Source organism: Alexandromys fortis, unplaced genomic scaffold, assembly GCF_014885135.2.
Source record: "Alexandromys fortis isolate MF-2015 unplaced genomic scaffold, M_Fortis_MF-2015_v1.1 scaffold_221, whole genome shotgun sequence".
Lineage (NCBI taxonomy): Eukaryota > Metazoa > Chordata > Mammalia > Rodentia > Cricetidae > Alexandromys > Alexandromys fortis.
Genome location: NW_026068096.1, coordinates 826453 through 853726, shown reverse-complemented (window position 1 = coordinate 853726; position 27274 = coordinate 826453). Strand labels below are relative to the sequence as shown.

Here is a 27274-nt window from a genome sequence, read left to right as displayed (position 1 = left end):
GCCTCAGTTGGTAGAACGCTGGCCTAGTGTCCCCAAGGTGCTGGAGCATGGCATAAGCCAGCTGTGATGGCCCAGGTCTCTCATGTTGACAGGAATGTCAGGAGCCCATGGCCACCCTGGACTACATAATGAGCTCAGGCCAGCCTGGGCTACATGAGTCCTGTCTCAAAACAAACAAACAAACAAACAAAAAGAAACAGAAAGAAAAGGAAAAGAAAGGAAGGAAGGAGACGGGAAAGCCGGGAAGCACCATGATGTTTCTAGGAACCCAGGCCCTTCCTGGTGCCTCCTGACAGCAGCCACAACAGCCCCTCCCGGGAGCCTGGCCTTTGCCCGCAGTTTCCACTGCCCCCGTGCTGGTCCTGATCTTTGAGAGCCCTGCTCATCCCACAGGCCTCTACTTAGTCCTGCACAGACTCGGGTCGCCCCTCCCAATCCTTTTCTGTCTAGAACCCAAATGCTAGGCCTTGGTGTGGCCGAGCTCCGATTCAAGGCATGTTCCTGGGCTTTTTGTTTGTTTTGTTTTTCAAGACAGGGTTTCTCTGTGTAGCCCTGGCTGTCTGGAACTCGCTCTGTAGACTAGGCTGGCCTCCTGTCTAGCCTGTCTCTGCCTTATGACTGCTGGGATTAAACACATGTCCCCTACCCCTACTTTGACTTTTCTTTTCTTTTTTTTTTGGTTTTTTAATTTAAAAAATCGTACATTTATTGGTTTTGCACCGCCTGTGCACCTGGTGCTTGCCTGGAGCCTTTAGAGGCCAGGAGAGGGCGTCAAATTCCCTGGGACTGGAGTCACAGTGTGGGTGCTGGAAACTAAACCCAAGTCCTAGCCGGGTGGTAGTGGCACACGCCTTTAATCCCAGCACTTGGGAGGCAGAGGCAGGTGGATCTCTGTGAGTTCGAGACCAGTCTGGTCTACAAGAGCAAGTTCCAGGACAGGCTCCAAAGCCACAGAGAAACCCTGTCTCGAAAAACCAAGAAAAAAAAAAAAGAACAAACTTTTCGGGCTGGAGAGGAGAGATGGCTCAGTGGTTAAGAGCATTGCCTGCTCTTCCAAAGGTCCTGAATTCAATTCCCAGCAACCACATGGTGGCTCACAACCATCTGTAATGAGGTCTGGTGCCCTCTTCTGGCCTGCAGACATACACAGACAGAACATTGTATACTAAATAAATAAATAAATAAATACCCAGGTCCTCCGGAAGAGCAGCCAGTGCTCTTAGCTACTGCCTCTCCAGCCCCGCCCCCTTTGAGACTCATGAAACCCAGGCTAGCCTCATACTTACTGCATAGCCCTGGGTGATTCTGAACTGCTGACTGATCCTTCTGCCTCTGCGTCCCCAGTATTATCAACCCCAGGATGACAAGTGTGTACCACCATATCATGTGGTACAGAGGAAGGGAGCCAGGGCCTTGGACATGCGGGAGTGCTCTACCCACGGAACCACAGCCACAGCAGGGAGGCCAATTCAAACACGCATCTAATAAAGTCATTTGTGTGTGCGGGCACTAGTACGCCTTGGAGCACTTATGGGGGTCAGATGTTCTCTTCTTCTACCCTGTGGGTTCCGCGGATCAAAGTCATGCCTGCCAAGGAGCGCCTTTCCCTACTGCCATCTTCCCGTCCCTTCATGGTTGATATTTAAAATATTGTATGTATAGCATATGTCGGGTTGGGATCTAGTATATACAGATATCGGTGGTGAGCACATGCCTGGCATCACGAAACCCTGGATTCATTCCCAGCATCGGGAAAATACAAAACAAAACAAAACCCAAAAACCTATTGCAAGTGTTCTCTTCCCCTCCCTTTCCGGAAGCTGCGCGCGCAGAGACCTCTTGAGGCCGCCAGGTGTCGCCGGCGCGCCTCTCACGCCAGGGACATTTCGCGCTCTCGGTGGGCGGCGCGGAGGAGGCGTGATGCGTCACTGGACCCGGGGGCTGGGAATCCGGGGGAACCGTGCTGCGCTGCCGGGGCCAGGCTACCCAGGCTGGCGGAGGAGGGGGACGCAGTGTGAGTCACCAGGAGCCCCCGTGGACCGTGGGAGAGCCCCACGCGGGGTCTGCCCGCGCGCCCTCCTCGTGTCCTTGCTGTTTCCCTCTGCCCCCAGTACAGCCACTAACGACCTCGGAAGCCTCAGTTTTCCTTTTGTGTAATGCAGATTATTAGTCCCTTTGCTAGCTAAATGGTGGACGAGATAAATGCGTGGCGGAAAGGGTCTACGGCTCATGTTGCGCACTGCAAAAATGCTAGTGACAAAAGAGTGGCTGCCATCCAGGCACCTTGTCCCGGGGGCAGCTGACTTTCGCTTTGCGTCGGTCCCACCACAAGGGTCAGGTGTGGGGAAGCGGTCCAAGGCTAGACCGTCAGGCAGGAGGAGGGGCCGCAGCGCAGAGCCTGCAGCTCTCTTCACCTGCGCCTCCCACGCGCACCCCACCCTGAAACTCTCTGGGTGCCGGGAGGTAGAAAGGGTTCCTGATCTCCCCCCAGCAATCCCTTGGTGCTCTGCAGCAGTGGCCTCCGGGGAGACCCCAAAGCCATCTACGAAGACCGGCCGGGTAGCTGTAGCTTTCTGTGAGACCCCCACCCCCACCCCCCTGGAGCGGGCAGTGCGTTCTCGAAGCACCGTCGCAGTGGCGGTGGTGAGTGCCTTGGTATTTCACACTTTGCGGTGAGAATCCCAGCGTCCTCGAAGTTACTAAGCGCTTACTGATTTAGAACACTGTACAACCCTCCAAGGCCGGGATTGCATTCACGCGAGAAGTTCGGTTACTCAAGGTCTGGGGTCTCCGAAGATGGGCAGGACCTCCCCACCCACAAGAAGTCGCCATCCTGGGAAGATTAGGGCTGCAGACCGAGGTCCCGCGCGCCTGCACAGCCTTTCCCCGGGCTGAGCCTGGGAAAGGCTGGGGACTCTCCCGGGGACTGGGAGGGGAATCCAGACAGCCCTCCCCGAAAGTCCAGGCCAGCCTCGCGCGCTGGAAACCCCGCGCGCGGCCTGCGTAGCGCGGCTGCCGGGAAATCAGGAGAGAAACTTCTGGTTTTTTGGGTCTGTGTGTGTGTGTGGGGGGGGGGGGGGTTCTTGCTTGCTTTTCTGGCACTCGCGGCTTCCCGGGTTCGCGCTCCTCCCAGCCCAAGTCCCCACGTGGGGCAGCCGGCGCTTGAGCTCCGCCCTTTCCACACTACCAGCCAATCGCAGCGCAAGCTACTTGTCTCTTTGTGTATCCACCAATGGGAGAGCAGTAGAGGTCCGTCGAGGCCACGCCCACTCGGAGAGTCTATATACTTGGCTCCCGGCGGCCGCGCTTTTACTCCTCGGCAGCCTTGGACCTGTTCCCACCCTCGGGACTTTTGGATTAATTTTCGTGAGGATTTTTGCAATCTTTTTTTTCTTCTCGCCTTTTTCTTGGGAAGGGAAGTCCCACTGCCTTTGGAAGACCTTGGACGTTTCTGATCGCCCGGGAAGGTATTTTTCCTCTTGACTCGGATCTGGACGCATATTTTTGCCCTTGGGGATCTTCCGTGAGGGTCCGCTGTGGAGTGTGACTGCACCATGACGCTGGAAGAGCTGGTGGCGAGCAACAACGCGGCTCAGAAGTGAGTACGGGGCCCGAGGTCTCACCACCCGCCGCCTGAAGTCGGCCGGCTGTCATCGGCTAATAGCCTCCTCTCCCTTGACCTCTTAGGATGCAGGCGGTGACCGCCGCGGTGGAGCAGCTGCTGGTGGCCGCGCAGCGTCAGGATCGCCTCACCGTGGGGGTGTACGAGGCGGCCAAACTGATGAATGTGTGAGTCAGCACCCCCCTTGTTCGCGCGTGGGTGGGGGCGCCCCTCTGATGCACGCGCGCTCCCAACACCCCTGTAGGGCACGGGTCTTAGGGGACTTTCCCAGTGCTCTCGGTATTGGGGAGTGGAGGGTGACATTTCTCTGAGATTTTTTATTGGGGGGGGACTCGCTGCAGAACCCAGACATTGCAAGTTTGAGGTTTTGTGGCTTTTGTTTTGACAAGGCAACCCCATTAACTTTGAACCCTGCGCCCCCTCCCCCACTTCCATCAGCATTTGCATAGTCGGCCTCCCCGGCAACCGTGCAGCTGGGGGGGGGGGGACGGGGACTTGTTCTTGCACACTCCTGGTGCACCGTGGTCTTGTCACTTCTCTCCCGCCTGTGGTCCCCGAGCTCGTGCACGGTGCCATCCCCTCCGTGTCTAGCCTCCCCCTGACACCCCCTCTCTCCTGCAGGGACCCTGACAGCGTGGTCTTGTGCCTCCTCGCCATAGATGAAGAGGAGGAGGATGACATCGCCTTGCAGATCCACTTCACCCTGATCCAGTCGTTCTGCTGTGACAATGACATTGACATCGTCAGGGTATCCGGCATGCAGAGGCTGGCGCAGCTCCTGGGGGAACCGGCAGAGACACTGGGCACCACTGAGGCCCGAGACCTGCACTGTCTTCTGGTCACGGTAAGCCATGCGTGTGTCTCATTGCCCGACCCCGCTCGCCCCGGGCACCTAGGTACCGTGTTTGTCAACATAACCGGGCTGGCTAGTCGGTCACCAGCTCACTGCCCAGCCATGCTCGGCATGTCCCGTGGGCTGCCTCGTCACCCTGGCAGCTATTTTGAGCCAGCCTGTTTGTTCCCCAAAGGGGCCCCAGGGCGCTGGAGGGAGGCTCCCTACCAAACTCCTAGAGCTCCCACTAAACCCTTCCCTTTTGTTCCCCCTTCACAGAACTGTCACACAGATACCTGGAAAAGCCAAGGCTTGGTGGAGGTGGCCAGTTATTGTGAAGAGAGCAGGGGAAATAACCAATGGGTCCCCTATATCTCTTTAGAAGAACGCTGAGGCCCTCTCCAAACATCTAAAGCAGCTGTTGAGTTGCTGTCCCCTAAAAAAAGTTAAATAAAATACATATTTGACTTCCCCTCATCCCCAAGAACAATCCCTCAAAAGCCTCCCTACCCGTGAGACCTTCCGGGAGGGGCGGAGTCACTGACACCGAGAGGAGAGGGGGAGTGTGCGCCTGCCCGCCCAGGGGCGGTGGAACCCGGAGCAGCACCACAGGTGGTCGCCGAGACAGGAAGGAGGGGAGCCCGGGCCGGAAGAGATGGAACCTTGGAGTCCAGGCCTGGGAATCTTGCAGCCCAGCCTCTGCACGCAGCCTCAGCCAGGAGCGCGGAGGGTCTGGATTCGACACCATAGGGTCGGCGAGGTGTCCGACCCTGCAGGACAGTGAACTGTGCACAACGGAGAGCGGCGACCGTCGCCGCGGGAGCCCGGACGAGCCCGGGACTCTGCTACTCTGATACAAATCTATTTTGTTATTGTGCTGAGCAAGACAGGTCGCTTGCTTGCTTATTCTTTTTTAAAGTTTCTAGTACAGAGACTGTCAAATAAACTTGTTAAGCCTCCGGGTTCTTGTTGTGCTTCCCTCCTTCCACCGGTCCCTCCAGGTGCCCCCCTATGCCGCCCTATGGCCACCCAGCCTTGTCAGGAGCTCTGAGCTCCGCAGCTCTAGACACCTCTGCTCTGCTGCAGGCGCCACCACCCAAGTCCTGCTGCATCACAGCAATTAAGAGGCAGGTTTATTACGAAACCTGGCGGCCCAGCCCGCCTGTTACCCGCTGTGCTGGAGCCGCAGCTGGAGCCGAGGCCCTGGGTCTCGACTCACCGGGAAGTGGCTGCAGTACCCCCTCCCAGCCGTCGGCCACAGCCCGGAGACCAGGGAGATTGCCAGGGCACCTGAGGCCACACACAAAGGGTCCTTGTGGGGGCGGGGGATTCCCGACCTCCCCTGCGACGCACCAAAGCTCTTCTTCCTGGGATGGGCCCTATGGATGCACAAAAGGAAAAGAATATTTTTTTCATTCCCCCCTGAACTAAAATCAACAGTAGGAAAACACCCTGGAAGCCTTGGCACGCTCTGCATCTCACTCCAAACCGAAACCCCGAAACCGTACGGCTCCTCCCAGGGCTCTTTTACCCTGTCGGCCTCAGTTTACCCGTTCCCAGCAGCCGCGACCTTTCCACCGAGCACCTGGTGGGTGGTGGAAATCCCCAGGGGCGCCCTGGGGGTCACGCGCAGAAGGGGGAGCACCAGGAGGGGAGTCCCCCGGGGGTGGGGGAGGGGAAGGCTACCTGGGAGCAGAGTGTCCGGGATGAGAGGTCACGAGCTGAAGTGTTGGGTCAAGAGCCCTGGCGCGAGGGGCCCAGGGTGGTCACGGGTTTGGGGAGATGCAGTGAGTTGGGGAGGATTAGGAGTTAGGGTGTAGATTCAACAGTCTTTGAATTACACCCGGGGGAGGAAGGTCACCATGGCAGGGGCACCCAGAAGCATTTGGGTGGAGAAGTAAACAGATTGGAGGGGTAGGAGGGAGATGGGGCCCTGAGATGGCACCTGAGGGACAGAGAGCCAGGAGGGTCACAGGGTGAGACTTCCCTGGCCTGGGAATATTGGGGGAGGGGGGAACACAGTCTTGCCTAGCAAGTCTGTGTTGCTCTGCTCTTTGGACCTGGAACCTGCTGTCCCTTCCCTGACCTGGTGGCTTCTTGGGTTCCCTACCCAGGTGTCCATAAGACTGACAGGCCCCGGACCAGCAGGAGTGAGTTGAGGGAGGAGTTACTGCGCTCTCAAGCCAGGACCTGAAGGTTCTGAAGTCTTCCTGGTGTGGAATCACTTTGAATACCTGGCCCCCTGATTCTGCCATACCAGCCCAGGGTCTTCATTCCACGCTCGAAACTGCCCCGGCCTCATTGGCTCCCAGAAAAAGAGGAGAAGCCACAACCTGGCTTGGAGTCTGGAATTATGGGTGGATGAGAGGAAAACTTTAGGCAGCTGAGGGGAGACTGAGCCATCCTCAGTCAACAGAGAGAAGCTGTCCCAGGTCACCGAGCTTTGGTCCTGCTCTGGGCTGCTGGTCCCCTTAGGGATACCATCGTGTGCCAGGGAACGTGGGTGTGTTCCTTGGACGTTAAGCAGGAAAAACTTGGCAATGCAGGCTGCAGGCAGATGGGCGTGGCACACACGCACACGCACGCTTGCACACGCAGTCCCCGGACTCGGTTATAGGAACACAAACCCCTGCACCTGGGCACTTCCTGTTCCTCTTGGCCGAGTTGCTCCATCTCTCTGAGCTGGCTCTCCTGAGTGACGTGCAGGTAAAGGGCTTGTAGAAACAGGTGTGTGTTCACCCTGGCCGACATCCCTTGAAACTCACAGACCCCTGGTGACACCTCAGTAGCACACGAGGTTCTAGCTCTTTCCCTGAAGCCCCTCTTTCCAGGCACAGGTGATGAGGGCTCTGTGCGCCCGTTCAGCTGTACTGAAGGAGCAGGCTGGGGCAGGTGCTGGGCGGATCGAATACACAGCGATGCTGGGTGAAAGAATACGACACAGCTGCTTTTATATTTGATTTTGTTCTTGCATGGTGAAGGGTCCGAGGTGAGGTTGGTGCTAGGGATGGAAGGGAGAGGAATTCAGGGTCTGAAAATGATCTGCTCCCTGGGCTCCACCCTGACCCTCACTGGGGGCGTCCAGGCGGTAGGGGTGGAGGGGGGGCCCACTCACTGGCCACGCCCCCAGACCGTTGGAACCTTCTTGTCAGGGCTCCACCCCGCCCACGCCCCCAGCCCCTCACTGGGAGATTCTAGGCGGGGCTCCACCCTGACCACACCCACAGCCCAACTAGCCTATTCAATTTTAATTAGGCGACAGCTCAGGACGTCTCCAGGAGATGGGCATCATGATTAGTGTCCCTATTTCACAGAGAAGCGATTCAAGAAGGTGGAGCCACCTGCCCAAGGTCCTGTGACTGGTCACTTCCACAGTACAGGGTTTCCCTAAGCTGAGTGGTGTCACAAGACTTGGCAAGGACACAACAAGCTGCAGGCTAACATGAATCCCCGAGGGACAAAACAGTCTGTCCCGAGGCTGGAACACAGAAAGTCACCTTTGCGTCAAACTCTTCTTTGATGTGACTTGATTCTTTGTGTCACCTGCGTTTGTTTTATGTAACTCTGACTGCCCTTTCCTGCCCTTCTGGGAACCTGCAGTTAGCAAAGAGGCAAGAAGCATCACGGTTCGGTTCAATATGCCTTTTTCAGCTCAAAAGGGCTGCGGGGGCGTGGCTAGAAAGGGGGCGGGCCTCGGCCCAGAGCTTCCGATGGGAGTCTCAGGACCAATTAAACCTGTCGAGAATCTATCTGATCCTCAGGCCCACCACTCGTGTTCCCGGTGCTCTGGTTGTGAGCTGCCTTGTGGGTGCCGGGAACTGATTTTAACGTGGAGCCTTCTCTCCAGCCCCTCATTTTGTGTTTGAGACAGGGTTTCTCTGTGTAGCCCTGGCCGACCTGGAACCTGCTGTGTAGATCAGGCTGGCCCCCAACTCACAGAGATCCCCAATGCTGGCAAGGCACACTTGTGCCGTCATAAACTAGCTTTTTATTTTTCCTTAAAAAATATATTCTATTTATTTTTGCATGTGGAGGTCAGAAGACAACTTTGGGGAGTTGGTTCGCTGTGGGTCCTGGGATTGAACTCAGGTGCTCAAGCTTGGCCACAAGCCCCTTCACCCTCCAAACCCCGTCTCCCACGCTGACGGTCAGTTTTTAATGACTGTCTCACTCTCAAGTCAGACAGGCCTGAAAGTCCCTGCAGATCCTGAGATCCCAGGGCTGTGTGTCACTGCGTCCCAGACAGTTCTGACCTTTCTTCCCGCCCCTCAGCTCTGGAACCGTCATCCTGGGCTCCACCCGGTCCACAGAGGGGGTCATTCTCTCCTAGCACCCCACCACTGGAGGGGCCTCATTGTTCATCCGGTCCCTAGGAGTTACCCAGCCCTGAAGAAGGAAGCAGAAGAGCTCAGAGAGATAGATTTGGGCCAACTGGGGTTCCTCAAACTGGGAAACACCTTCCAGCCCAAAGCCGTATCAGTCTCCCCAGAGACCCTGACAACCCAGAATTCCTTCCAAAGACCCAAAGCAATCTCTCCCCCAAACCCACGGCCTACAACCTGGAAATGGCTCCTCCACCGGGGACCGAAAAGGCTTGGTCTCCCCCACCAATCCACATCTGCAGGACCCACAGGGAGGTTTCCTCTCTCTGCGGTCCCTATTCCTTTCCTACACTGTTCCCACCCCACCCCCTCTCCGACTCTACGGTTCCCAGGACCCTGGGAGTGGGTGGAGACAGCAGCTTCCGGGGGCAGAAACCAAGATCCTTCGTGCTCATGTGGAGCGCGCTCCAGGCCCGAGCACGCACTCACGCAGGCATGCACCTAAGAGGCCAAATTTGAGATCACCCGGCGTAGAGTGCGTGGGAGTGACGTTTATGAATTCGTGTACACAGCAGGCGCGCCATTCTCTGCTGGCTCCAAGACGGCAGAGCTCAGCACCCCTAAAGGAGAAGGAGAGTTGACTCTTGCCGCACACTGATGGGTTACTAGAGCCAGGAGAGCCCAGCCAGCTGTGACTCAGTTTCCCCACCCATAAAAGGGAAAGTGCAAGGGCCCTCCCACGTGTTAAGGTGAACTCCGTGGGTTTCAGAGAACTCAGCAAAAAACCGAGTTGCTTCCAGAACGCTCATTACAGCTTGTAGCCACCCCACCCTCTCACCAGACATTCTGGGGGTGGAGTGGGTCTCTGACCCAGACCCTAGACGTCCCTCCCTCCCTCTCCAGCAGGCAGGAGTCCCGGGTTCCCTGGTCCTTAAATTGGATAATTGGAGACAGAGGCGGTTGCTGGAGTCACAGTGCTACTGTGGGCGACTGTGCAGGCGCTTAGCTCCCCAACCTGGGGTCACCCCGACCCTCTCCAGAGCCCGTCTCGAGTGCGCCCTAGGTGCACGCCGCCGACCTCCTCCAGAGCGCGCCGGTGCCAGCCTCGCTCTGGTGCCCGCCAGGCCGGGTGTCTGCGGCCCGCGGGGGTGGGGAGTCCGTCCCGGCGGCGGGAGGGCGGGGCGTCCGCACAGACCCTCCCTTTGTGAGCGGCGCCTTCCCTGGGCCGCCTGGCGCTCACGGCCGGGCAGGGAGCCAGCGCAGGGAACAGCCTTGGGCCGTGTGCCGCAGCCCCAGCGGCTTGGCTTGCCCCGGGGCCGTCCTGGAGAGCCTACTGTGTGGAGTCTCTGAGTTTGTGCAGAACCTGTGTGCAGCCTCTGAGTGTAATGCACAACCTTCTGTGTGCAGGCCCCTAGGCAACTAAAGTGCAAAACCTACTGTGTGCATAATTTACTGTGTGCCGCTCCTGAGTGCATTCGGAATGCAAAAATCTACTTTGTGCAACCCCTGAACAAATGCAGGGCCTACTGAGTGCAGTCCCTGAATGCTTGCCGAGCCTACTGTGTTTAACTCCTGAGGATGTCTAAAGTGATAAACCCTTGTACTGCCTGCCTCCTCCCCCCTCCCGTTCACTTACAGTCTACTGTGTTCAGCTTCTGCTTCCTGAAAAAACTGTGTATGGCCCCCTGAGCATTGCAGAACCTACTGTGTGCAGTCCCTGAGCACATTCAGCATCTAGTATGTGCAGCCCTATTGCCTGTTGTGTATGACTTGAGGGCATGCAGAGCCCTCGGCGTGCACGTGAAGCCTACTGTGCGCAGCCACCCATATGCTACCCATATGCCACACTCCTACTGTGTGTATGCACTACACACAGTGTGCAGGACCCACACATACAAACACCAGTAGAGAGAAGACACACAGCTAGAAGCTCTGTTTCTGGGCATGGCAGAACCAGACAGCCACCTGCAGAGCCTCCTACATCGCCAAAAATTCCTGCCTGAGCCAGCGCTCTTGTGTGAAACTCGCAGTGTGTGCACCACGTGCAATAACCAGGACACGAGTTGGAGATGTCCCTAAGTTTAAATGTCCCATCTGGCTGGAGTGTAGCACAGGAAACATACATGGGCTTTGCACAGGCAGGCCGCCCTTGAGCTTAGGAAAATAAGAAATAAAAACAACGGTAGTGTCTTTACTTCCGGGTTCTGTCGTTGGGGAGCTTTGCCTTGCTTGAGTCTGGTTCTAACTTTGAGGGGTGCACCTTACTCTTGGAGAAATGAGGCGCCATTTCCCCACGGGTCGGGCCCGCTGGGCTGTGGGGTGGGGGTTGGGCCTCCAGGCTTCTTCCAGGAAGCCCCAGAGGCAAGTGCAAGGGCAAACAGTCTCCATGGGCAAGGTGCCAGTCCTTGGCTTCCCTGAAACTGGGCACAGCAGCTGGGAGAGGTTTCCGGGGCCTGCCCAGCCCCACCTGGCCCGGGGCACTCTCGGAGATGGGTGGGGCTGGCAGGCTGGCATCCAAGAGGCACAGTGCTCAGCCTGAGCAGGTCTGCACAAGAAACACAGAGGCTGGACCTGCGTGTGTACACTCCAGGGTCCACAGGGTGGGAAGGCTACGCGCTGCATCCTAAAGCCGATGCCCAAGTGTGTATGCCACCCCTAGCTGTACACTAACTGTGGGTCCCGGGCAGAGACGTCTGTATATGTGGGAGAAACTAGTAGGTCCCCCAGTTCTGGGTGACTTATCAGCACCCGGTACATATGCACCAGTACAGAACACGCAGACACTTCGGTTTGTAAACGCGCAGTAATTATGCACCGGCACTTGTACATCACAAAAAAGAAAAAAAAATCTCTGGAACGAACAGTCTGAGCACGTAAGCACCTACCTACACTTCAACTCTCTCCCTGGCAGAAACTAGAGCCGGGACACGCAAGGCTCCATCTTCTCCAGTGCTCCATCCCTCACCTTCCTGGCTCACACTTCCCCTGGTCTTCTCTCCAAGGCCACTGGGGCACTCAGATCTGGGTTTGGAGGGACATCTAGGGTGTGGTCAGTCCCATACCCCTACAAGTATTTTCATAATTTGAGATTTCCTTTGCTAGCAGAACATTCCAGAAAAGAACAACCAGCATGGGCTGGGATGGTGGTGGCAGAGTCGGCTAGGGGTCAATCATTGTCTTGGGAAACTGACATCCAGCTGCCCTCAGAAGCCTCCTCTCATTTCACAGTGGGAAAACGAGGCCCCAGGAGAGGAGTGTCTCCCTCTCCCACTGGCAGGGACCCTGCTGGGAGGACAGCAGTGAGACCCTGGGGCAGGGGGAGGCTGAGCTCCACCGTGGCGTTGAGAGGATGCAGCTGGGGCATCCATCCACATACCCAGAAGTATATCTTGTCTTCTTTTCTCCTTAAAAATGGTTTTAATTCTTTTTATTTTGGGCAGGATACACAGGTGTCACTGCGTATATGTGGGTGACAGAGGACTAACTTGTGGGAGCCGGTTCTGGCTTTCTCCTATCAATAAGAACATGCTGAGCTCCTTCCATCTGCCTGCCGGGGACATGCACCCACAGTGGATAAGGATCCCAGGTCAGGCAGCGATGCCCCACCTTCTAGGATCCACGCAGATACAAAAGGTCCACCGTCCAAGTGACCACACCAAGGTCGTTCCAGCCGCACCCAAGCTCTCCTCTCCCCCACAGCCCGGGGAAACTGACTCTGAAGGGCCAGGGAGACCCAGACAGGCTGCAGACATACTGGGATGTGTTCATCTTTCCAGCCAGTCCGTCTCACCCTGACCGTAATTAGATCCCAGACTGGTGGGGAGACAGTGAACAGTTTGCCAGTCATAGTGGTGGCCCCACGCCCACGGGCCTGGAGCACCTGCAGGGTGTGTGCACGCACGTATCCATTCAGGGAAGGGGATACTTTGGGGGACCTCCTCTCCATTCTTGCCCCCTTGAAGGTCTTGAAGAATCAGACTAGGTTTTGGAAAGGTCTCACTTAGACCAAGCTGGCCTCAAACTCACTGTACAACTTAGGATGACCTTGAACTCCTAATCCTCCTGCCCAGTACCCGTGTGCTGGGACAACGACGACGACAGGCACGCACCGGGCTCGGTTAATGTGGTGGTACTGAGGGCGGTACTCAGAGCTTAGTATCGACTGAGCCCTGGCTCGGGTCTCGCACAGCCTGCGGGTGCACAAACTCTTAATTCCACAGTGCATTCCACGCGGGATCACAGCCTGTGGGAGTTTCGGGGATGCCACAAACCCACGGGTGCTTGCACTCACCCCGGGCATGCAGGCACCAGGGCACCCGCTTTGCAGCTGTTAGAGAACGAGGCCACGCCCCCGGCCAATGGCCACGCCCGCCGCGCCAGGAGCCGGAAAATATGCGCGGGCGTCACGGGTTTCCACCCGGGCGGGGATTCCCTGGCCGAGAAGGCCAGTGGAGGTGGCGCCGGCTTGCGTGGGCGACGCTGGACCCGGGCTCGGATGACATCAGCCCTACGTTTGATTCTGCGCAGGCCGAGCTCATGGAAAAGAAATAAAAAGTATCCCTGGGTTTGCCTTTGTGTTTTTTGTGTGCATTTGTGCATTCGAGTACGTAAGATGGGTCTAGTTGTGGCCTTATGCTATGTGATCCTTATTTTACATATGGGAAAAACAAGGCTTGTCCTGCCTGCCTTAGCAGCTCATCTCTGTGCAACAGAGTTGCAGACTGGGGTCTCGGCACCTGATCCAGACTTATTTCCGGCTGGAAGTATCTTTATTCCAAAGCAGGTGGGACTGGGCCGGGCTCCGTGAGTATAGCGCCTTCCTGGTTGAAGAAATCTGGGTTCCACCCTCAGCAAGCATAAACCTGCTGGCATAGTGATGCATGACTATCACGCAAACAGCTCAGGAGGCTGAGACAGGAGAATTGCTGTGAGCTTGAAACAACCTGGAGCTACATAGGGGACCCTGTCTCAAAAACACAAAACAAAAGGAAACAAAAAGCCAGGGCTAAGGCTGAAGTTCAGTGTACAGGGCCCGGGGTTCTGTCCAAGCACCCCACATAACCCGGGGAAGTGGCACAAGCTTGCCATCCAGCACTTGGGAGAGTGAGGAGGGTTAGGAGTTCAAGGCCATCCTCGGCTGGCTACCCAGTGAGTTTGAGGTCAGCCTGGGCTACAAAGGACCACACTAATGCTCTCTGCAAGTCGGCCCCTCCCTCCCATCCTGCATTCTGCACAAGTTGGCTTGGAGAGGGTCTTTGGGGGACACGGCTCCACACACCACAACCAGTGTCAAACCTGTAACCCTGTGTTGACTGCTCTTGATTGCTGGCCTCTGCTGTGGCCTGAGGCCGAGCCAGAATGCCTGGCTGGCCTGATCGGGTGGGTGTGCCCACTGGCTCCTGCTGACTTTAAATATAGCCTGGGAGGAGGTGAGAGCTACTTTTAGACCAGGCGGCTTGGGCCCTCCCAGTTCCCAGGTCAGCAGTCTTGAGGCCAGCCAGGACCTGGGGGAAGGGAGGTTTTCTTCATTTTCTGAGGTGCCTAAACTCTGTGCAGGCTTGGGGACAGCCAGTTCTGGGGAGGACTGGAGGAGGGAGAGGGTGGGGGAGAGCCTTGGTGGAAGGTTCCCCTAGGCACCTCTCTCCAGCCTGCCCTGGCCTTCTGCTGGGCCAGGCTGGTTCTTTCTATTTGGAGACACGTAGTACTTCCCAGGGCTATTTTTAGCTTCTTTGGGGATTCCTCCACCCAGCCTGGGCGAGGACTCCTCCTCCTCCTCGCCTAGCCAGCTGACCAGAGGTTGGTCTCACAGCCCCACTGCCCCGCTGCCAGCCTCAGGGAAGGGACATCATGCTGTTGGGGGGGGGGTCGGGCCCAGGATCCCAGTGAGCAAGGCCTTCCAGCCTCCAGGAATCTGTGACACCCCACACCTAAAATCTGCCTCCAGGACAGATTTAGGGCGGGGCTCCCCTGGCTCTAACCTTTCACCTAATTCTGGGGTTGTTAAGAATGCCCAGCATCTCCTTTGGCTTGGGGATACCTTGTCCCTATAGGTGGGCTGCATGGTGAGGGTAAACTGAGGCATAGAGGAAGCTGGGGGATGGGGCAGGGGGTATAATTTTATCTTCACACACCCTACTTTAAACGCTGTACCTTGATAGATTCTTCACCTCTCTGGGCCTCTTTTCAGGATATGACCTCATTTTGTCAGTGACTCTCTTAGGATGGGATTCACAAGGAGGACTGAGCCAGAGGCTTAGGCAGGATGCAGTTAGGAAGTGCAGCTGAGTTCTGGTGCCCAAGTACCTAGACCTGAAGCTCCTATGAGGGGATCATTGGGGGTTCCCCAGCCTCACTAACCTGTGAGGCTGATGGGAGCAAGCCCATATCACAGAGCAGGAAGCTGAGGCCCTGGAATTGGCTCCTAGGGTCTCATGACTGGTGACACACAGGCCAGCACATGCTCCTGGATGGCCCTTGGTGGTGACCTACACCATATGACAGGCTGTCCTGGTCATTCTGTAGCCATGCGGTCTTGTTTAGCAGAAGTCCGTGGCCACCAGCTCACTCTGCCATAAGTGGTGGACCCGTCCTCGGTGTTCATGCGCAGAACTGCCGGTTCGCTTTATTTCGAGACAGTCTTGCTCTGTAGTGGGGTGGGGTGGGGGGGCAGAGCGCGTGTAGCCCGGGGGGGGGGGAGAAGAGAGCGTGTGTACCCTGGAACTTGTGGCTAGCCTCCTGCTTCTACCTCCAGGGTGCTTGGATGACAAGGGCACCACCATGATCCCATGAAAATAACAGAATCTGGGGAGGGCAGGAATATGGCTGAGTCCGTTAAAGCCACTGCTTTGTGAGTTCGGACCCCAGCACCCACATAAAAAGCCGGGTGCAGCAGCACATGCCTGTAATCCCAGGAGGCTCCTTGGTTAATCTGCCCTGCCTTCTGAGAATGTCCCTAGCCTGTCTCCTGAGCAGCCCCCAGGTCGTGAGTGTACCCAGACCCCTGAAGTTGCTCCTCAGTTGCAAAGAGCCTGGCTCCCGGAAGCAGGATCGGAAGGGAGTTTGTGTCGCCAAGGCCCGGCTGCCATCCCCACCAGGGCAGGGGCTTCGGAGAAAGGAAACCAGCACCTTGCGCAGCCCTGGCAGGGCCCCAGACCGCGCATCTTCAGAGAAAACTACCGGAAGTGTAGAGGAAGCCAGATGCGGAAGTCAGCTCTGGTCCACCTCAAACAGGCTGGCCTCAAGCTCACTCTGAATCTGAGGATGACCTCAGATTCCTTGTCCTCCTGCCTCCACCTCAGGACCATTGTGAGGACAGTGAGCCAGCAGGGAGGAGGGAGGTGAAAGATGATGGGGGGGGGTCACCGTGTTCAACACAGTGAACCGCACTGGTCACTGCAAGAGAGGACACAGTTTTTATTCCAAGCACTCACTCAAGCTCCAGGGAATAATAATCCAGTGTCTGTGACCACAGAGGGCACCTGCCAAGAGAAGAGCCCCAGTAACAGGCTGGGGGCGTGGTCGGGGTGGAGCCCCGCCTAGAATCCCCAGTGAGGGGCTGGGGGCGTGGTCATGGTGGAGCCTTGCCTAGAATCCTCAGTGAGGGGTTGGAGCGTGGTCAGTGGAGCCCCGCCTAGAATCCCCCAGTGAGGGGGCTGGGGACATGGTCAGGGTGGAGCCCCACCTAGAATCTCTAGTGAGGGGCTGTGGGCGTGGTCTGGGGTAGAGTTCCCCCACATTGCATGCACAAGACCATCCATCCCTTGAGGTACAAAAAACCAAAAACCAAAACAAGCAACAACAACAACAACAAAACCAAACAAACCCTTAAAGGCTGTACCCCTAATGGGTGAGATTTTCTTTGGGCGTGAAGAAAGGTCAGGGTGGCTCAGTCGGTGAGGTAAAAAGAAACGGGTTCCAACCCTAAACACCTGTTGGCAGGCCCGGCTCACACCTCATATACGCTGCTGGCCTGGTATAGCCTGACATGAAGAGGGGAGAGTTTTTTTTGCCACCTAGAAGTTGGAGTTCTTCCCAGAATGATAAATTCCGGCGAAAGTGAGTGGGTGCATTCTCAGGCCGTCAGCCAGAGCAGCGTTCTGTCACTCTTTCCACAGCACACCCCACTGGCTCCGAGGTGAGGGCCCCGTGTGTCCTGCAGAGAACGGAACCCGCCCGAGGACACCCGCCCCCCCCACATGAGCCTGCCCTTCAACAGGAAGGGTTTTTTTCTCATCTCTTTGGACCTTAGTCATCAGCCTGTATCCTTGGCCAGTGTATTAATTCCCTTGCTGCCACGTGATAAATGACCCCGAGAAAAGGCAGCAGACAGAGGAAGGGTTTAATTGGTCTGGGTTCCAGTCCATCACTGCAGGGTTCTGTTTGTCTGTTTGTTTTGTTTGTTTGTTTGTTTTTCCAGACAGGGTTTCTCTGTAGTTTTGAAGTCTGTCCTAAAACTCACTCTTGTAGACCAAGCTGACCTCAATCTCCTAGAGATCCTCCTGCCTCTGCCCCCAGTGCTGGGGTTAAAGGCTGCGCCACCGCCGCCCGGCTCATTCCATTATTTATTTGTTTATTTGTGTAAAGACCAAATCAACATATTGGGGCTACTTATGGGAGCATTTGGGGATCAGGCAACCTGACAGCCCATACAGGCATGGGTGATAACTCGCCAAAGTAGTCTTGCTTGGGTATAGGGGTGGTCTCATCTCACCATCCTGAGCCTGGGTTTTGTGAGTGTTTTTCAAGACACACAGGAGTGTGGAGTGCAATTTTCTTAAAGCTCCCTGTAAGAGCCCACCCTCCTCTCAGAGAGGAACTGGAGAACTGGAAAAACCGGCTCAGGAGCCTCCACCTCCAGCCTTCTGACCTTCCAAGAGACAACTTGATGAGGAATGGATATTGTCAGATTTGGGGAAAGCTTTTACCTATTCTGAGGGTGTGTGTGTCTTATTCCAACCCAATTGTGGAGGCCATCATGCCCTCCCCGAGTAGATATTCAGAGGCAGGGGGTGGGACTGCAGGGCTCCTAGCTCCCTTTGCCACTGTGTTCTGTGTGGAGGCCAGAGGCTGAAAGCAGCTGTATTCCTCAGTCTCTCCACCTCTCCAGAGCTCACTGACTGCTAGACTGCTGATCAGTGAGCCCAGGGTTCCTCTTCTCCATCCCCTAGCTCTCGCGGAGGTACATTGTGTATCACTATGTCTGGCCTTTAACTTGGGTGTTGGGGATTCAGGCTCAGGTCTGTATGCTTGCATGCAAGCCCTTACCCCCCTGAGTTCTTGCGAGGTCTTCATCTATGGCACTGGACACCCTCTCTGCACCTTGAGGTTGGGACTCTGGTGACCCAACTGTCCATGCATTGGCCATGACACGGGGGTGGGACTGCCTTGTGGGCCAGCTGCCTGAGTAGCCTATGCCCCTGTGAGGAATTCCAAGGGACTCGCTGGACCATGTGAGATGTATGTAGCTCTGCATGGACCATCATCCTTGTACTGCGGAGGCAGGAGGATTGAGGCCAGCCTGAGCTACAGTAAGTCCCAGGATAGCCAGGGTTAGACAGAAAGGTTCTGTCTCAAAATAAAAATAGATAGATTGATAGATAGATTGATAGACAGATGATAGATAGATAGATGATAGATAGATAGATAGATGATAGATAGATAGATGACAGATAGATTGATAGATGATAGATGATAGATAGATGATAGATAGATAGATAGATAGATAGATAGATAGATAGATAGATAGATAGATAGATATAAAATGCTTTCAGGAAAATAAAATAATTTTGAAGATTTTAAAGCATCATTGGTTTGCAAAGCTGTTCTGGATGGAAGCTGTCTTTGGTCCGTGTGTGTCCTGTCTCGGTGATACACACTTGACTCTCTCCCTCTCTGTGTCTTTAATGTGTGTGTGTTGCTTGTCTGTCTGTGCACCATGAGCCTTCTGTGCTCACAGAGGCTGGAAGAGGGCGTTGGATCCCCCTGGAGCTGGAGTTCCAGGTGGCTTCTGGGTCCTCTGCAAGAGCAACAAATACTCTTCTCTCAGCCCGGTCCTGGAGATTTTAGAATGCTCAGGACCTTCGAACAAGGTTCTTTGGTTCTACACAAGGCCATTGAGCTCCAGGCTCTTCCATTCAGATGTGGACATCTTTGGGGCTGTTGCCTGGTGACCACAGCCCTCACCCAAGGCTCATCTGCTTTCTGTAGACTCCCATGGTTTCCCTCTGTGTCAAGTTTGTTTCACTCAGCACAGAGTTTCCCTGAGTCACCCTGTACCAGCGCCATGTCCCTTTCCGTGGCTGAGTGGCACCCTATGGTATGGGCATGTGCTCTTTCTCTATTCAACTGTGGCTGAATGCCTGAGATGCTTCCCACTTTTGTCTCAGGACCAGAGCAGCTCAGAACATTCTTTTCTTTCTTTAAAAAAAAGAAAAAGAAGTAAGATTAATCTTGCTTTTAGTTATGTGTAGTACTTGTGTGTCTGCGTGTATGTATATGTGAGTGTAGTATGCACAGAGGCCAGAAGGGGGCATCGGGTCCCTTGGAGCTGGCATCATAGGCAGTTGTGAGCCCTCAAGTGGGTGCTGAGAACCAAACCCAGATCTTCGGCGAGAATATCAAGAGCTGTGATGGTCTCGGCCATCCCTCCTGCCCTGACCATATCTTCCCATATTCGTTCATTTGTTGAATTGTTTGTTCTTGACACAGGGGTCTAACTGTGAAACTCAGGCTGGCCTGGAAGTCTCCAGCACACTAATTCCTGAATTCTGAGGTCATGGGAAAATGCCTGACTTTCCTCCCAAGACTTTGTTTTGCCAGGAGTTGAAGCCATGTATGATTTTATTTCTCCTGGGTGAGCAGAGCTGTGAACTGAGGAATCAGTGGGAGTTGAGGCAAGGCAGAACTTTCTCCAGACGTGGGGGCTACAGCATCCCAGTGCCACCCACAGTACAGCTCTAAAGTCACCTAGTCGGGCTGAATGGGGGAAGGCTTTACCTCCCTATTGATCCATCTGCCATCTATCATTCTGTTTTTCTATTATCCATATCTATCTATCCATCATCTGCTATATACCTACCTGCCTATGGTCTATCCAACATCTATCTCTTTATTATCTATCCATCCATCTAGACAGGGTTCCATTCTTCCTTTTTAAATTTTATTTGTTTGTTTGCTTGTTTATTTATTTATTTTTTGAGACAAGACAGGGTTTCTCTGTATAGCCCTGGCTGTCCTGGAACTCACTCTGTAGACCAGCCTAGTCTCGAACTCAACAGAGATCCACAGGCCTCTGCCTCCAGAGTTCTGGGATTAAAGGCATGCGCTACCACCGCCCAGCTTAATTTTATTCATTTCATGTGGATGGGTGTTTTCTGTATATATGTCTGTCTGCATACCAGGTGCATGCGGTGCCCAGGGTGGCCAGAAGAGGGCGTCAGATGCACTGGGACTGGAGTTGCAAGTGGTTGTGAGCCACTGTGTTGTGCTGGAAACTGAACCTGGGTCCTCTGCAAAAGCAGTCAATGTTCTGATCACTAAGCCATCTCTCCAGCACCAGGGTCCCATTCTGTAACCCAGGCTAGTCTGGAACTCCAGATCCTCCTGCCTCAGTCTCCCAAGTGCTGCTTCTGTGTCTCATTCCTTCATGTGGCTGTGGTCCCCCTCTGGCATGGGAAAACCCAAACAAAGCCATTTAGAACCCTTAGAGTCTCTGAGAGGTTGTTTTGGAGAGAGTATGCATCCGTGGGTGTGTGGCTTGTGACTCACCAGCTCGCTCACTTGGCTCAGTGGTGTGACTGTCTTTGTCTCATATGCATCAGACCCTTCTGGAAATGAGCCCTGTTCTCTTTGTCCTGAGTCTTTCTGGCATGAGGTTGCCTCCCCCCACCAAACTTCCTGCAATTTCTGTCCACTTCACCAGCCTGGGATGGCTGACTGGGGGCGAGGGCGGGGGGATCGTGGCTGATGTCACAGTGTGAGATCCTGCACAGGGGAGCCTCATTGCTTACACAAAGCAGAGTGGGAGCCAGAAAATCGATCCTCCCTCCTCTTTGGCTGGACCCTGAGAACGCCGTCCAGGTGAGTTCACAAGGTCACGGCCCCTCAGAGGCAACCACAGGCCACATTAAGTGGTTGAGAGAGTGAACAACACAAACTCTTCCAGCCTGCTCTCCCTTCCCACCTCGCTGTCCCGAGTTCACCCGTGAACCTCGGGTCACAAGGCTGAATGTGAGCAACAGCAAATAACTGTCTGCCTTGTGCTAGGCTTCCCTGGGAGCCAGCCCCAAAGACCTCCTCATTTGCACCTCTAGGCCTGCAACATGTCTTCTACCAGAGCAGAGAAACTTTGCAAATGGATTAAGCTGAGGACCCTGAGCAGGGGATCATACTGTGTCATCCATCCATCAAGTCCTTGGAGGGAGGCAGGTGGGTAAAAGACTGGAGACCGTGCCCTGCTGCCTCTGCAGGAGGATGATCCTGCAAGCCAAGGGATGAAGGGACACAGGCGCTCTAGATGCTGTGATGGAGTAGATGGTGGTATCCCCTGGAACTGCACTGCAGGCCTGAAGTGTAGGTAAGCGATGCCCTTGGTGAACCTCTGACCCCACAACTGCTTAGGAATAAAAGGGCATTTATTTATTTGTTTGTTTGTTTGTTTTTACGGTGCTGGGATGTAACCCAAGGCCTTTGCACGTATGATGTGAGCCATGTTCTGAGCCCTTTACTGGGCGACTCTAAGCAGGTATACAGTGTGCCAGTCTCAGAATAAAACCGAAAGGCTGGGAGAAGCTCAGTGGGTAGGGCACTCACCCAGCATAAGCAAAAAAGCAAGCCCTGGCTTCCACCTGCAGAGCTGCATGAAGCAGGCAGGGCAACCACACCTGTCATCCAGGCTCAGAGCTCAAGGCTAGCCTTTGCTCTAAAATAAGCTCGGGGCCAGCCTGGGCTACATAAGGCCCTTGTCTAACAATGAAACACTTCCATGTTCAGATCTGTGATCTGCCAGGGCTGAAGCTCATCCCTGAAGGAAGGGGATGTGGATAGTTGGCCGCCGTCCCTCCCATCACCTGGCTATCCTGGCCGGGGAGAGAAACAGAGTCCAGAGTGGCTATCCTGGCCGGGGAGAGAAACAGAGTCCAGAGTCAGGGTAGAGAAGACAGGGCTTTTATTCCGCAGTAATCACACTGCCGTGGCCCGCATGTGTGGCACAACAGAGTTTCGTAAAATCAGAAATGAAAACCAACCAATGTCACAATGCAGGTGGAAATTGGGGTGGGAGCCGGGTCTGGAGTGGGGCGCAGGAAACGGGAAATGCTGTGTGATGTCCTGTCTGGCCATTGTGTCCCAGACACTCAGAGAGGGTGCGTATGGCTTCTGCTCAGGACAAGGGACGGTTTGGCAGCTTCTGCTTGGCGTGGACGTCCCTCCACGGTCGCTCAAGCTACAGCAGATCTCACGGTTTGTGTCGTTGCCTTTTGCTAGACCATGTCTGTAGACCAGGCTGGCCTCGAACTCACAGAGATTCCCCTGCCTCTGCCTCCTGAGTGCTAGGGTAAAGGCCTGCGCCACCATAGCCCAGCTCCTGATGGCTCCCTTGTGTCCAGGCTTCTGCAAGCTGAGGCAGGGCTCTGGTGGTTAAGATGGGACATGGAGACTATTGTGGGGCCCAAGGTCCATCTTTCCCCAGGAAGCGAGAGGTCACTTTGCCCTTGGCCTGCAGTGGGAGGTTTATTCGGGCATAGATGATAATTTGAGCTTTTCTTCCCAGAGTGGAGGAAGGAAAACTCGCTGTGACCACACATGGACTGGCCGTGGCATCTGCTGCTAGCAGCCTCGCCTGAAGGAGGCTGGGATGGGGGGGATAATGGACGAGTGAGCTGAATTTCCTCTCTTTGAGACATGGTTTCATGTAGCCCAGGCTAGCCTCGAGTCCATTATGTAGCAAAGAATGAGTGGTTTCTCCTGCCTCTGCCTCTGCAGCGTGCCCATGCCTGGCTTCAGCAAGCTGGGGAAGGAAGCCCAAGTGAGGTTCTGGCACACAAGCTGAGTGTTCCCGCTTTTCTCTCTCCTTGCCAGCGAGGCTGGGTAATACACCCCGGGGCTCTGGTTCACACCCTAATGCAAGGTGGCTATAGTTTTGGGGAGACACAGTGGCTTTTCTGATCCCAACACAGGTTTAGGGAGTCCCAAAGCTCCTATCTTCCTTGACCAGTAATGAGGAGTCGATGCACAGGAGGGGGCTGACCTTCAGTCTGTGTCCTCTGGGAGCCAGCCCAGGGAGGGGGGACGGGGTCCCCTTTTAGCACCCGCAACGTCTCCCCTTAGTCTCACCACAGATGTCTTTCCCTTGCCCCATCAGAATGAGTTGGGGGCTGTGCCACCTTACCTAGGAGGTAGGTTGTGCCCGGAGGGGCTGGAAGGTGAGGTGGGTTGAGCTAGACTCATCTACTTTCCCCACGGGCAACTGTCCAGGGACCAGCCTGGTTCAGGTTCTTAGAAGCTGATTTTCACCGGGGCCACAGGACAGAACTGGACTGCCTTCATTTCTGCTGTCTGCGCCTGCACTGGTTTTCCTGCGAGGGCCTGAGACCGCGGGACACTCCTGAATCCATGGTCATCCTGATGCTGACCATGCCTGCAAGGGAGGGTTGGCACAGCCAAGCCTTTTCCTCCTGCAACCTGCCGCTGTCACTGCTACCTATACAGGCCAGGTCAGGAACCAGAGGCCAGTCATACATGTACTCTGGAGGCAGAGGCAGGAAGAGCTCCAGTTCCGGGCCAGCCTGGACGACAGACTATTCTCACAACATAGAAAGTGGAGATCTTGCCTAAAATCCCCCAGTGAGGGGGCTGGGGGCGTGGTCAGGGTAGAGCCCCGCCCAGAATCCCCCAGTGAGGGGCTGGGGGCGTGGTCATGGTGGAGCCTAGGATCTTTCAGTGAGGGTAGAATGCAGAGCTGGTCCGCAGTCCTCACACTGAGGGTCTCCTATTCCAGCCAGTTGGAAAGTGATTTGATCCAAGGAGGGGGAAGGGGATCCGGAGTCACAGTCATCGCCCCCATGTGGGATGCAGGACGGACCCCATCTCTGTGACTCTTTCTCAATCACTTCAAAAGAATTAACCTTGTGTTTCTGCCCTCACAGGGCCTTGGTAAAGGAGCTGCCAGTGACCACATGGGTCTCAGGCTTAGGAGAAAACAAATTACCCACTCAGTCATACCAGCAATGGCTCGCTCTGTGGGGGGGCCTGGAAGTCTGTTTCTGAAAGGGGCTGGGTCCCCAGAGAAAGGACATCACCGCGGATATGACAGGACCACATTCAGGAGGGACACGGGGCAGCACAGGGTGCCTTGTGGATGCTGGCTATATTCCTCTGGTTCTGAGGCAGGGTCCCTCACTGGAGTTCAGTGCCCTAGGGATCCTTCCTTCTGTCCCCCAGGGCTGGGGCGCAGGCATGCCCCCCTGCACTTGGGCTTTGTGTGTGGGATCAGAACTCAGGTCCTGGTGTCGGTAAGACATGCATCTCACCCGCTGAGCCATATCCCCAGCGCTAGCTAAGCAGCTAAGGGGAGTTTTATAACACAGTCCCATCACTCAGGTTCCCAGCGGTGCTTGACACGAGGGGGTGGGGGCAGTAACATCTGGGCGCACAGAGGCCCACGGTGGGGTCGCAAAGTCCACCTTATTCGGGAGGATCTGCTTCAGTTAGTTTCCGTTTCTTCAGAAATCAAAGTGTGAGAAACTCAGATATTTTTCTCACAGTAAAAACTGGACAATACGTGGGAGGGCAGGAAGGGCAGAGAGAGAGAGAGAGAGAGAGAGAGAGAGAGAGAGAGAGAGAGAGAGAGAGAGAGAGCAAGAGAGAGAGCGCAAGAGAGAGAGAGAGAGAGAGAGAGTGCTAGAGAATTATGCAGGGTTTTTTGTCTTTGAACGGGTTCTCAGAGGCTGGCACGCCGACCAGCAAGGGGTCGCTCCTGGCGTGCTGCTCGCAGTAATTCATCAGTTCTGACGAGGCTTTAGAGACCTGTGTGGCACAGGAGAAAAGGGAGGTCAGACAGGAGAGCCACCCTCCGCAGCCACCGCACTGACTGACGCGGGCTGCATCACGGAGGACTTGAGGACATTGTGCTTGGTGATAGAATCAGACTCAGAAGACCACGTAGTGTGGACTCCATGATCCAGAGACAGGAAATGGCTACATGGTCGCTAGGGGATGGAGATGGGGAAAACGATGCCTCCTGAAACAGGCTTTGAGTAGGCTTATGGTCCTGAAAGTAGACAACGGGGATGTGTAAGAAACACTGTGCACACACAAGATACCACTCACAGGCTGGGCAGTGGTGGCGCACACCTGTTTAACCCTAACATCTGGGAGGCAGAGGCAGGTGGTTCTCTGTGAGTTCGAGGCCAACCTGGTCTACAGAGAGTTCCAGGACAGATTCCAAAGCTACACAGAGAAACCCTATCTTGAAAAAAACCAAAAATAAAATAAAATAAAAAGATACTACTGAAAGGGACTGAGGGAATGGTCAGGGTGGAGCTCCTGCCTAGAACCCGCCCAGTGAGGGGCCGGGGCGTGGTCAGGGTGGAGTCACGCCCAGAATCCCCAGTGAGGGGGTAGGGGCGTGGTCAGGGTGGAGCTCCGCCTAGAATCCGCCCCCACCACGTGAGGGGCTGGGGGGCGTGGCTTAGAGGTCCAATGTTCCAGTTCCTGTGAACCTCTGGGTTCCATCCCCCACAGGCAAAAGAAGCGAAGAGAGGAATGGGACTTTGAACACTCTTCAGCACAAATTGCTAGCATTTAAGCAAGCAGTGCCTGGATTCCTTCCTCATTAGATCCCCTCCCACCCCACTCAAGATAGGTGCCTAGGAAAAGCCTTACCTGTCATCTGACCAGGTCAGTCTGATGCCTCACACCCCAGCTGGCCCCTGGGGTCCCTCTGTCACAGCTTTCTGGGGTCTCACTGATCCCTCAGCTGCAGCCCAGGCATCAGCTCACCTTTGACATCCTCCTCAGAAAGTTGGCTGCTGTCACTGGCTGGCCACGCCCCCTGCGCTCTGGCCACGCCCCTTGCTCTCTGGCCGAGCCTGTAGCTGAGGATGACCACAGTCGTGCACCACCGTTGTCTGTTGTCTGCTGCACCCTGACAACTCAGCTAAACACCCTATGCTAAGTCACCCACAGGTCTTTTGTTACAGAGATGGGGTCTCACTTTGTTGCCCGGGTTGGCCTGGAGCTCCTCTGAGTCTGGAGTGGCAGGCGTTCACTACCACAGCCATCTTCCAGGCCGCTTAGTTGAAACCCCAGTTACCTGGGTGTGTTGGAGACACTGGGAACCTGGCTGGGCCAAGCTGCCGGGCCCTGGGGACAGGGATAATCGCCTCTCAGAGCCTGTGGGCTGCTGCCCTTGAACATTCGGACGCAGACTCCTACTTGGAAATTCATCCTCTGTGACCCCAAGAATAGCCTGAGAGACCTCGAAATAGCTGGTTTGGGAGCAGGGCACTCAGGTCCCCTTCCAGAGTCCTCCCAAGCCTCTATGGTTCTGATGGTGACTTCGCAAGAGGTGCAGAAACCCAGAGTGCCTGCGAGGGTGACCAGGCTAATAACACCCTATGCCACCCGCAGACTGGACTGGCTGTGGGGGGGGGGGGCTCCTCCTGACTTCAAAAAGGCCCTGATGAATCACAGAGCGCCCTCCACTCGGGCTGGGGGTTGGCACCAGCTTAGACACAAAACTGCTTCAACAAGGACCTTGTTCTGTGCCCCACCCCAAGGAATGCTTTGACTGCCCAGGTCTGCCAGAGACCTTCAGCTGGGGCCCACGGGCCTCCTCTGAGGTGTCCTCGGCCCAGCCTGGCCGGAGAGCTGGGGTCACGTGAGATCAAGCCCATTTGTGACCACATATCTCCAGGAACGTGCTCAGATCATCCCCAACTGAAAGCCCCTGGGGCCCAGTGAATGAAGATCTGAACGAATCTGTATGGGACCATGTTGATTAGTCAAACACTAAGGTTTGGTGGTGCTGGGCGACCTCTTGCTAGAAAAGCCTGAAGTCCTCAGACCACGCCCCAGCCCCTCACTGGGGATTCTAGGCGGGGCTCCACCCTGACTACGCCCCAGCCCTTTTAAAGTCTTATTGCAAGAAATGAAAATCTGAGCTGGGCAGTGGTGGCACATGCCTTTAATCCCAGCACTTGTGAGGCAGAGGCAGGCGGATCTCTGTGAGTTCGAGACCAGCCTGGTCTACAAGAGGTAGTTCCAGTACAGGCTCCAAAGCTACAGGGAAACCCTGTCTCGAAAAAAAATAAAGATGAAAATCTGGGGCTTGGAGAGATGGCTCAGAGGTTAAGAGCACTGACTGCTCTTCCGGAGGTCCTGAGAGAAATTCCCAGTAACCACATGGTGGCTCACAACCATCTGTAATGAGGAGATCTGGTGCCCAGAACACTGTATACATAATAAATAAATCTTAAAAAAAAAAAAAAAAAAAAGACC

The 27274-nt window shown here is 55.3% G+C and overlaps 2 protein-coding genes across 5 annotated transcripts in view; one reads left to right on the top strand and one right to left on the bottom strand.

The window, feature by feature from the left end:
• The first annotated feature begins 3316 nt into the window (after positions 1-3316).
• Gadd45b (growth arrest and DNA damage inducible beta) lies at positions 3317-5413 on the top strand. The gene is made up of 4 exons (XM_050123580.1): positions 3317-3598; positions 3688-3789; positions 4244-4466; positions 4734-5413. The coding sequence occupies exons 1-4, from the start codon at positions 3555-3557 to the stop codon at positions 4845-4847; spliced, it is 483 nt and encodes a 160-aa protein (XP_049979537.1). The 5' UTR covers positions 3317-3554; the 3' UTR covers positions 4848-5413.
• Positions 5414-21924: 16511 nt separating this feature from the next.
• Positions 21925-27274, bottom strand: part of Gng7 (G protein subunit gamma 7) — a 61229-nt gene continuing 55879 nt past the window's right edge. For all 4 annotated transcript variants that reach the window (XM_050123570.1, XM_050123572.1, XM_050123571.1 and 1 more), the window contains one exon: positions 21925-24799. In XM_050123570.1, coding sequence (XP_049979527.1) covers positions 24674-24799 — 126 coding nt within the window. In that variant the 3' untranslated portion in view covers positions 21925-24673. The remainder of the gene's footprint in view (positions 24800-27274) is intronic.

What these genes read in the sequence shown, in the direction of transcription:
- Gadd45b (XM_050123580.1), top strand. Translation starts at nt 3,555, where the DNA reads ATGACGCTGGAAGAGCTGGTGGCGAGCAACAACGCGGCTCAGAA. An exon ending in AGCAACAACGCGGCTCAGAA is followed by an intron (nt 3,599 to 3,687) that starts GTGAGTACGGGG and finishes TTGACCTCTTAG; the next exon opens with GATGCAGGCGGTGACCGCCG. An exon ending in TGCACTGTCTTCTGGTCACG is followed by an intron (nt 4,467 to 4,733) that starts GTAAGCCATGCG and finishes CCCCCTTCACAG; the next exon opens with AACTGTCACACAGATACCTG.